The following is an 11,833-nucleotide window of genomic DNA, read 5'->3' as shown; positions in this document are numbered from 1 at the left end:
GAAAGTCCGCTACAACAGACAGCGGAGAAAAAGGAGAAAACGACGCCTCCGCCAGAAGACGCCTGCGGCCAAGGCAAGGCTGGGAGCAGGGGGCGGGGAAGAGGCGGGGCCGGGGGATGGGGCGGGGCTTAGGCCGTGGACAGGGCAGAGGGCCTGGGACAGCGGAAGAGTCTGTTTTGCCTCGGGTCTGGGTGTCTGGTGCTGTCTGAGTTCCCGTCGCGTTTCCAGTTCTTACTGGTCCCGGAGCCCCTGGGCTGGCTTCCTGTGAAACTTCTAAGAGCTGCCCGCCGCCCCCTGGCCGCCGACCCGCAAGAATGCGTTACCTAGTGCCACGGTCACGGTCGCCGTCACAGGCACCCTCAACCCCGCCCCCGGCCACCCGCGGTCCCTCTCTCTGCCTCACCCGCACCTGCCCGCACGCTTCCCGGGGCCGCAGGTGCGGACGACAGCGGAATTCCACGCCCCGCAGTGGCCCGTCAGCCCTGGGAGGAGAAGGGGAGGCGCGGTCCCGGGCCGCTCCCAGCCTGATGTCCCAGGTGCGTCGGAACCCCCGAGGCACGGCTCGGCAGGGCGCTGATGGTCCCGGCGGCTCGGCTTAGCTCCCGGGCCCGCGTCCTCGCCACCGCGCCCTTGGCTTCCCCGTCCACGTCCGAGGGAGGAGTGAGATTCTCACGCTTTGGGGTCCCGCTCAGGCTACACCACTGATTCCCCCCGTCTCTGCAAAGGACTTCTCTCGTTCAGGCTTCCCGAAGCTTTTAGAAGCACAGCTGATGATTCTGATGGATCATGAGTCTCCCTGCATTTTAGAAAGACCATGGGGGCGAGGGGGGTAATTAGCTGAGTTTTCTTGAATAGTTGCGGTTAAATTTAAGGCAAGAATTGAATTTTAATCGATGTCCATGAGGTAGCGACCCTGTATGGACCTTCATGTCGTCCACGTAGTGTTCAGACACTACTTAGGAACATCTTCCACTTTGTGGATTTGTTTCTGTTGAAATTTATTTCCATAGAACTTAAGTCGCTAGTTATTACGGATGTGACCTCTGAGGGTCCTCAGAGGAGCTCTCGGTGAGGAAGGAAGCCCCTGGTTTCTATGCAGCGTTGGGCTGAACAATTTAGCAGTACAAAGCATGTTTCCTGCCTGCCCTGAGGGAGGGTCAGCTTGATAAGGACCAAGGCAGTAAACTCTCAAACCCAGTGTACTCTCCTTTTCTTTTCCAGATTGTGCCCTTTTAGCCGGGAAGCATGGAGGTCATTCATGGCCAGCCCTACTGTTGCAGGGAGCTTGAAGGAGCTGACCTACTGTCAGACACCTTTTACTCTAACCAATTGCACACTCCACTACTAACAGCTGCTCGCCCAACTGCCTCAGAGGACAGGTAAAACAAAACTAGAGAAAGCAAACAATTAAAAAGGGTTTTAATATGTTAGTATATTTTTATATGTGAGAAAAAAACATGTATGGTTATGGGGCTCTTCAGTTTCTCACATAAGGAAGGCGTAACATGACAATTAACTAAACTTTAAAGCGTCCACATCTGTTAGGAACTTGATAAAAAGTAAGCTGTGTGTGTTTTTAAAAGGCAGACGTCAAATTCATCCACTACATTCTAGAATGATCACTTCCTTCATTTGAAAATTAATCTGTTTTAATCAAACTCTTTTTATTTTATAAAGAGAAGTGTAGCGGTTCCCTATCATCCACTAACACCATCTGCTCAAAAATACTCCCAGAATCTGTTGTTCATAGCTGCTGTCTAAATTTTTGCCTTGCCAAATTTCCCGTAACACATTGGTTACAGATTATGAGTAAAATTGCATCTAGGGGCCTGCCCGGTGGTATAGGGGTTAAGTGTCCATGCACTCTGCTTCGGTGGCCCAGGGTTTGCCGGTTCAGATCCCGGGCATGGACCTGTGCACTGCTTATCAAGCCATGTGGCAGGCATCCCACATATAAAATAGAGGAAGATAGGCACAGATGTTAGCTCAGGGCCAGTCTTCCTCAGCAAAAAAAGAGGAGGATTGGCGGTGGGTGTTAGCTCAGAGCTAATCTTCCTTAAAATAAAATAAAATAAAATAGAATAAAATAAAATAAAATAAAAAAGCTTCTAACATACATTGAGTGATTACTGTGTGCGCAGTGTACCAAACACTTTGTATGTAGTAATTCTTTTAATCCTCACAACAACGCTCTAAGTACTTATCCCCGTTTTACATATAAAGTAACAGGTACAAACAAGTAATTTTCCAAGATCTTAGTGCCAGCTTTTCTGTATTGAATTTACTTGAATCATTTTGAGAAAAAAAAAAAATCTCAAAACACTTGGACGGTGAAAAAGTAGCCTGTATGGTTGCTTTCTTGTTTGTTTTTTTATTGTTTTTGTTTTTTAGTTCCACTTGGTCAAATCTCTCAATTAAGAATCCTGTCTTTGTGGGCCAGCCTGGTGATGTAGTGGTTAAGCTTGCGCACTCTGCTTCAGCAGCCTGGGGTTCGTGGGTTCAGATCCCAGGTGCGGACCTAGCACCACTCGTCAGGCCATGCTGTGGCAGCATCCCACATAAAATAGAGGAAGATTGGCACAGATGTTAGCTCAGTGACAATCTTTCTCAAGCCAAAAAGAGGAAGACTGGCAACAGATATTAGTTCAGGGCCAACCTTCCTCACAAAAAAAGAAAGAAAGAAAGAATTCTGTCTTTAAGAAATCAGACAGAAAGTCACCTGGCCTCAGTTTAAACACTTCCAAACTGGGACATCGCTGCAACACAGGCATCCATTCCAATTTTGAATGCTCCTCATTGTTAGATAATTTTCTTTCTACCAAGAACATTTTTCATCCTTGTAATTTCTAGCTACTGATCCTCGTTCTTCGTTCTGCAGCCAGGCAAAATAAGAATAATCCTCCATCCCCGTGATCACAGCCCTTCAGGAGCCTGAAGCTTCTTTTGACTCTCTAAGAGTTCTCTTCCAAGGCTGATCACTAGTTCTCAACAGACTTTACTCTCCATTCTTCTTGAATCTAGGCTTTCACCAGCATGAGCACACTTCCATGGATCCATTCCAGTTTGTAAACATGCTCTTTATATGAAAAAGAAAAAAAGCTTTTTTTCCTAATTCTAAAACTAACACGTGTTCCCTGTAATTTAGAAATCATGAAAATCCATAAAGAAAACAAATTTTCCATTTTTCCAACAGAAAGAAAAATTATTAAATTAAAGCACAAGGAAGAACACGTCTGTACTTCCTTTATCCAGAAATAATAACCACTGTTAACATCTCAATATGTGTCCCATCCCTTTTTTTTAATTTAAAGATCATATTCAACGTATTTTTTTGTAAACTTTTTCATGTAATGAAAAGGAATATTTTCATATTTGTGGGAAAGAGGACTCAACTCACTTCTGAATCAGTCCTTGCTGCACCTGCTCTTCTACTGTTACGTGATTCCCAAAAGTGACTGTCAGCACTAAATTCCTACTCAGCTGCAAGGGCCCTCAGACTAGGCAGGCCTTACTTGAGTCAGAGGAAACCCTGAGCAGATCTTGTGTGATCTGGAGATGGACAATTGTCCCTGGCTCCAAAGCAGCAATGTGAGGGTTTATATTTGGCCAAAAGGGATCTGAGTAGGCATTTAGGACTGCTATATATGATGGAATTCACTGTGCCCTGAAAAGCACTCGTGTAGGGCTTTTCACTGAAATCTTGATCACTTCTACATAAATGGTCCTATGGTTGGTTAGTAATTGGCTCCAAAACCAACTGGTGTGCAATTCACAAGAAGTGAAAATATTGCTTTTCATTAACTGACTATAAAATTAAACACAACATATTTTCAGTTACCTATAAACTAATATAAGGTATCATTTTAAGCAATATCTAGGTACAAACATGTCCCTGGCTCCTAATAACTAAAACTTGCTTTCCCTTGTATTCCATGTGAATTCTTTCTTTTCATAGTCCCCAAATGGGGAAGCCAGGATGATCATGTATCCTCAGAACCCCTCCTTTTAACTCTCTTTTCAAACGCAGCAGGGCAGCTTACAGTAATAGAGGTTCTTTCTTCTCTCAATATTATTCTTCTGAATTGCCCTGGAGAGTGTCATCAGAATAACATCGGTACATCTGCTCTATCATTGCAGACACTAACTACTTAAGAATAGGTTCAGCCACTAAGCAAAAAATCGGAACAGAGAAACAAATGATAAATAAAGAGAAAACTGAGAAAACCATCATAAAGAACTAGCAGACTGAATTGGCAGTCTGGAATACACCGGACAAGAAACAAGGGAAATACAAACAATCAGAAAACAAATGATAAAATGGCAGTATTAAAGCCCTCATCTACCAGTAATCACTCTAAATGTAAATGGATCGAATTCTCCAATCAAAAGACAGAGTGGCTGGATGGGTTTAAAAAACAAGATGCAACAATATGCTGCCTCTAGGAAACACATCTGAGCTCTAAAGACAAACACAGGCTCAGAGTGAAGGGAAGGAAGATGATACTCCAAGCTAATGGCAAACAAAAGAAAGTAGGTGTTGCCATACTTACATCAGACAAAGTAGACTTCAAGATAAAACAGGTAATGAGAGACAAAGAGGGGCAGTATATGATAAAAGGGACGCTCTACCAACACATAAATATATATGTACCTAACACAATACCACCAAAGTACATAAAGCAACTATGAACATACCTAAAAGGAGGTATTAACAGCAACACAATAATAGTAAGTAACCTTAAAACCCCACTTACATCAATAGTTAAGTCATCAAGACAAGAATCAACAAGAAAATAGTAGAATTAAACAAAGAACTAGACCAGATAGACTTAATAGATATATATAGAACACTCCATCCAAAAACAGCAGAATACATATTCTTCTCAAGTGCACATGGAATATTCTCAAAGATAGACCATATGTTGGGAAACAAGGCAAGCCTCAATAAATTCAAGAAGATTGAAATCATATCACATCTTTTCCAACCACAATGCTATGAAACTAGAACTCAACTACAAGAAAAAAGCTGGGAAAGTGACAAATATGTGGAGACTAAACAAGATGCTACTGAACAACCAGTGGATCATTAAAGAAATTAAAAGAAATAAAAAAATATCTGGAGACAAATGAAAATGAAAATACACCATACCAACTCATATGGGATGCAGCAAAAGTGGTCCTAAGAGAGAAATTTATAGCAATACAGGCTTACCTTAACAAACAAGAAAAATCTCGAATAACTAATTTTAAACAACACCTAAGAGAATTAGAAAAAGAAGAACAAACAAAACCCAAAGTCAGCAGAAGGAAGGAAATAATAAAAATTAGAGAGAAATAAATGAAATTGAAACCAAAAAAAAAAAAACAGTAGAAAGGATCAATGAAACTAAGAGCTGGTTCTTCGAGAAGATAAACAAAATTGACAAGCCCTTAGCCAGACTCACTAAGAAAAAAGACAGAAGGCTCAAATAAATAAAATTAGACATGAAAGAGGAGAAATTACAACAGATACCACAGAAATACAAAGGATTATAACAGAATACTATGAAAAACTATATGCCAACAATTGGACAATCTAGAAGAAGAAATTCTTAGAATCATACAGCCTCCCAAAACTGAATCAAGAAATGGAGAATCTGAATAGACCAATCACAAGTAAAGAGATTGAAACAGTAATCAAAAACCTCCCCAAAAATAAAAGTTCATGACCAGATAGTTTCTCTTGGAGAATTCTACCAAACACTCAAAGAAGATTTAACATCTATCCTTCTCAAGCTATTACAAAAAATTGAAGACAATAGAGCACTTCCTAACACATTCTACGAGGCCAACATCACCTGTATCCCAAAACCAGACAAGGACAACACAAAGAAGGAAAATTCCAGGCCAATATCCCTGATGAACATAGATGCAAAAATTCTCAACAAAATACTGGCCAACTGAATAGAGCAATACATTAAAAAGATCATACCATGATCAAGTGGGATTTTTACCAAGGATGCAGAGATGGTTCAACATCTTCAAATCAATCAGTGTGATACACCACATTACCAAAGTGGAGATTAAAAAACAAATGATCATCTCAATAGATGCAGAGAAAGTATTTGACAAGATCCAACATCCATTTATGATAAAAAGTGAATAAAATAGGTATAGAAGGAAAGCACCTCAACATAAGAAAGGCCATATGTAACAAACCCACAGCCAACATCATACTCAACAGGGAAAAACTGAAAGCCATCCCTCTGAGAACAGGAACAAGACAAGAGTGCCCACTCTTGCCACTCTTATTCAACATGGTGCTACAGGTTTGAGGGAGAGCAATTAGGCAAGAAAAAGAAGTAAAAGGTATCCAAATTGGCAATGAAGAAGTGAAACTCTCGCTGTTGCCAGACAACATCATTTTATGTATAGAAAAACCTAAAGAATCAATCAGAAAACTGTTAGAAATAATCAACAACTACAGCAAAGTTGCAGGGTACAAAACAAACTTACAAAAATCAGTTGCTTTTCTATACTCTAATAACAAACTAACAGAAAAAGAACTCAAGCATACAATCCCATTTACAATCACAACAAAAAGGATAAAATATCTAGAAGTAAATTTAACCAAGGAGGTGAAAGACCTATACAATGAAAACTATAAGACATTACTGAAAGAAATTGATGATGACAAAGAAATGGAAAGATATTCCATGTACATGGATTGGAAAATGTCCCAATCCTGAGAAAAAAGAATAAAGCTGGAGGCATCACAATCCCTGACTTCAAAATATACCACAGGGGCTAGCCCAGTGGCACAGCAGTTAAGTTCACGTGTTCCACTTCAGCAGCCCAGGGTTTGCTGGTTCGCATCCCGGGTGTGGACATGGCACCGCTTGGCAAGCCATGCTGTGGTAGGCATCTCACATATAATAGAGGAAGATGGGCATGTGTGTTAGCTCAGGGCCAATCTTCCTCAGCAAAAAAGAGGAGGATTGGCAGCAGATGTTAGCTCAGGGCTGATCTTCCTCAAAAAAACCAAATAATAATATATGTATATATATATATACACATATACTACAAAGCTATAGTAACCCAAACAGCACGGTACTGGTACAAAAACAGACACACAGATCAATGGAACAGAAGTGAAAGCCCACAAAGAAAACCACACATCTATTGACAGCTAATCTTCAACAAAGGAGCTAAGAACATACAATGGAGAAAGGAAAGTCTCTTCAATAAATGATGTTGGGAAAACTGGACAGCCACAGGCAAAAGAATGAAAGTAGACCATTATATTTTGCCATACACAAAAATTATCTCAAAATGGATTAAACACTTGAAGGTAAGACGTGAAACCATAAAACTCCTAGGAGAAAGTATAGGGAGTACACTGTTTGACATGGGTCTTAGAAGGATTTTTTCAAATACCATGTCTACCAGGGTAAGGGAAACAAAAAATAAACAAATGGGACGTTATCAGACTAAAGAGCTTCTGCAAGGCAAAGGAAATCAGCAACAAAACTAAAAGCCAATCCACCAACTGGGAGAAAATATTTGCAAATCATATATCTGACAAGGGGTTAATCTCCAAAATGTATAAAAACTCGTACAACTCAACAACAAAAAAACAACCCAATCAAAAAATGAGTAGAGGCTATGAACAGACATTTTTCCAAAGAAGATATACAGATGGCTAACAGGCACATGAAAAGATGTTCAACATCACTAATCATCAGGGAAATGCATATCAAAACTACACTTAGATATCACCTTGCATCTGTTAGAATGGCCATAATTATCAAGAAAAAAAACGACAAATGTTGGAGAGGATATGGAGGAAAGGGAACTCTCATACACTATGGATGAGCCTGCAAAATGGTGCAGCCACTATGGAAAACACTATGGAGATTTCTCAAAAAATTAAAAATAGAGATACCAGCTATCCCACTACTGGGTATTTATCCAAAGAACTTGAAATCAACAATTCAAAGAGACTTATGCACCCCTGTGTTCACTGCACCATTATTCACAATGAGACGTGGAAGCAACCCAAGTGCCCATCAACTGATGAATGGATAAAGAAGATGTGGTGTATATATATACAATGGAATGCTACTCAGCCATAAAAAAGACAAAATCATCCCATTTGCAACAACATAGATGGACCTTGAGGGTATTATGTTAAGCAAAATAAGCCAGACAGAGGATGACGAACACCATATGATTTTACTCGTATGTGGAAGATAAACAAATACATGGACAAAGAGAACAGATTAGTGGTCACTAGAGGCAAAGGGGGTTGAGGGGTGGGCATAAGAGCTAAAGGGACACATATACATGGTGACTGACAAATAATAATGTACAGTTGAAATTTCCCAGTTATAAACTAGTATGACCTCAATTAAATTAAATTAAATTAAATTTTAAAAAGATTAGGTTCAGGGTCTGTGGCTTCCAACTCAAACCTCGAGGTATCTCAAAAGCAAAACAAAACAAAAAGCTCCTGGCTTGTAGGAATTACACTTCACAATGGTAAGGATGAACATGAGTCCTGGTATATGTTAGCTCTCAGCAGCTTAACTTTCTAAATGTGGGTATACTTGAGGGGATGTCTCTTTTAAATATCATAATGTGTTTTGAACTAACTCAGCAATTCCAACAGCAACACAAAATGATTTCCTCACATCAGCCTACTTTTTTTTCTTTCCAGCATAGGCAACGCAGTCTAGCTCCATTGTTACCCAGCATTGGTATGCAGATGGAGCATATCAAAATCACCTGAGATGCTTTTTAAAAATACCGATTCTCAGGCTCTATCTGTAGATATTCTGACTCACTAAGTCTGTGGTGCATCTAGGGAATCTGCATTTTTAGAAGCTTTTCAGCTTATTTTGAGAGCCACTGGGCTAGCAGAAGGCACTGAAAACAGTCAGAAAATCAGGATTATGGTTCTGGCTTACTCATTGTCCCAGGGCAAGTTAATCTTTATATTTCAGTTACTTTCTTCACTGGTATATTTTTTGAGCAATTACAGTAGTCACTATTAAGGTCACTTTGATTTGATCTGCTTTAAAAATATTAATAAGTGGGTGATATTCTTTTGTATTTCTTCCACTGAAAATTTAAGAATGGCAGGTAGAGCTATTCAAAATCATCACAGAGGCCTGTCTCCCTTTCCCATTCAGTTGGCGTCTCCTTACCTCTAGCAAGTTCTCTAGCTCATTAGGCAAACAAACATCAATTAAGAAAGTGCCTTGAGAATTGCTTAAGATTTCATTATATGTTCCCATTTTGCTTCTGGATTCATTCCACTGTTTCTGACTCCTGAATTTTTTTTCACTATTAGCTCTCTGCCAACTAAAAACAAGAGTATGTTTGTTCTAAGGTTTCCTTTAATCGTGACTTCTAATAATTACTGGCTAAATTCAGCCCCCCCAAATTTGGAATATAATGCTCAAAATTCTGTAAAGTGACTCCAAAGCAAGATATCGGTCCATCCATAGGGAACATATCTTTCTCAAAAACAAGTAAACATTTAATTTTATGTGGCTACAGAATGCAGCACTAATAACATCTTTTCTTTGTTATTAAATTATTTTCTTTGTTCTGGTGACATGTATTATTTAAACTTTAAAATTATTTAATCCTAAAACTTCAATATTTATATTAATTAGTTCCTTCTATAAAATGCTGTTAGTATTAAAGCTAAGGGGGGAATGTGAGACCCTACAAGAAAAAAGAAATATGACTTATTTTTTGCTTTGCTTTTTATTTCAAATGGTTTCCTGCGACTTACTGGCTTTTCAGATGAAGCCAACCCAAATGATTGATTAACATTTTCTACTGGCTCATCTTCCTGGGACAATGTAATATATGGGGTCAGATGTTGAGAAATTGACTCATCTAATTTAAATGTAGCTTTTAAAAACTTTGATATTAAAGCTTAGGTTGTCATTAATCAAATGTGTTTAAATATTTTCACTTGTCATGCCCCCCAAACTGTGTCTGGTGATCATAATCACAGAGCTGGTGAAGTCCTCAGAGGTCTGAGAGCTGAATGCTGCCACTCCTTCTATGGCACCCCAAATCAGTGGTCACCCAGATTCTCCTTGACTAGCTAGTGCAGAGGTTGGCAAACTTCTTCTATAATGGACCAGATAGTAAATATTTTAGGCTTTACAGTCTCTGTCAAACTACTCAACTCTGCTGTTGTAGGGCAAATACAGCCGTAGACATTAAACAATATATAATGAATGGTCATGACTGCATGCCAATAAAATTTTACTTACAAAAACAGGCAGTAGGTTGGATTTGGCCTATGGGCCATAGTTTGTGAACCCCTATCTAGTGACTTTATGAGATAAAGCGTTCCATTTATAAGACAGTCCTGAGTGTTAGTTCTTCATTCTATTCGGCAAATATCTACTGAGGGATTACATTAAGGCAGCACTGTACTGCTACAAAGAAGAAAGTAACTCCACAGTCCATACCTCTCTCTCTGAGCTCCTCTCCCATGTGTCTAACTGGCCCCCCAGTACTCAGACAGCATAGTGCAAAAGGCTTATTAGGCCCCACAGGATATTGTTCTAGTTTTTCTCTCTTCGCCTGTCACCCCAACTCTTCTCTACTGTGCCTCAAATTCCTGAATTCTGTATGAGCTTTACTGATTTGGCCCAAAATCTAACTCTATTTTCTCAGCCCTTAAGGGCTAGGTAAGTTCCACTCAAATCTTTATTCCATACCTTTTGGAAGGCCAAAGCCTTCTCCTGAAAATTTATCCAAATTCCCAGGATTGGGGTAGGGGGTGGTCATTACTGACTTGGTTTCCTGGCTCTACTTATGCTGCTTCTGTTCAACAACATTTTGACCCAGATGCAAAACTCAGTCATTCTTCAGTTTCCCCCAAAGACTTCACCCACACAGAGCATTTGTGAGCCTGGTAAATTTCACTGATTGGTTAGAGGCCAAGAGGAAGAATCACATTGCACCATATGCCACATAACTTAAAGCCCCTATTAGCCATAACTTCCATATGCTCAAAAGTCCTTTAGCCCAACTGTCAGCATGGTTCTCTCACTGGCTTGTCATCCAGTGCAATCCCCAGCCTTCTACGTCCTGCTGGCTTTTCTCTTCTTCCTCTCCCTTTATTCCTCTTTTCTCTCTAAAGAGCAAAACCAAATCCCTCCCACTGCAGAGCAGCTGAATCAATCATAGGCTGCTTAACCTCTTACCAACACAGACTTGCAGAGGGTGTGTCTCTACACCTAGCAGCCTAACAAAATATTTTATCAAACAAAGCAAGTCCTTCCCTAAGAAGGATTCTGGAGCCAACATTGTCAGCAATTTTCAATTCCATAGCCTCTCTAACCTCTAGGCCTTGTTGCATGTTATTCTCCCAGCCTAGAATATTCCCTGTCTTCCATTCAGATGTCCTACTCATCCTTTAGAACTCATCTTAGACAATGATTCCCCCAAGAATCCTTCCTCCAGGAAGGAATCCCATCTTTCCTGCAAGGTGCAAGGTGCCTGGGGGTATTCTACCTATCCTGGACCATGTAAATCCAAGGTCAAGTTTTGGCCAGATGCCAACTTGGGCAGACGACAATGAGAGAGCTAGTTTACTTCTGACTCACCTTTAACATGAGAAGGTTGACTTTTAAGGTCCCAGGTTATTGTGGAGATAATCTCCTTTAGATCTCTCACCTGGCTGATTTCTGTACCCCTTGCCCTGCAAGTCGTTAAAACGAAAATGGAATTTGCCAGAATTGGCACAGCCATAAGGGCAAAGGTGGCTTCTGCACTTGTTTACCTCTCAGGATTCCTATTTTCCCTCTCACGGTGCCCT

General features: G+C 40.2%; 1 protein-coding gene across 1 annotated transcript in view; it reads left to right on the top strand.

Moving 5' to 3' along the window:
* Window positions 1-398: 398 nt before the first annotated feature.
* Window positions 399-11,833, top strand: part of SPMIP4 (sperm microtubule inner protein 4) — a 53,609-nt gene continuing 42,174 nt past the window's right edge. Inside the window, exons 1-2 of the mRNA XM_014838998.3 lie at window positions 399-536; window positions 1,222-1,379. Of these exons, the coding sequence (XP_014694484.1) occupies window positions 1,246-1,379 (134 nt within the window). The 5' untranslated portion in view covers window positions 399-536; window positions 1,222-1,245. The remainder of the gene's footprint in view (window positions 537-1,221; window positions 1,380-11,833) is intronic.

The sequence above is a fragment of the Equus asinus genome, chromosome 1 (assembly GCF_041296235.1).
Source record: "Equus asinus isolate D_3611 breed Donkey chromosome 1, EquAss-T2T_v2, whole genome shotgun sequence".
NCBI classification, from domain to species: Eukaryota; Metazoa; Chordata; class Mammalia; order Perissodactyla; family Equidae; genus Equus; species Equus asinus.
This window is presented reverse-complemented; position numbering and strand designations above follow the sequence as displayed.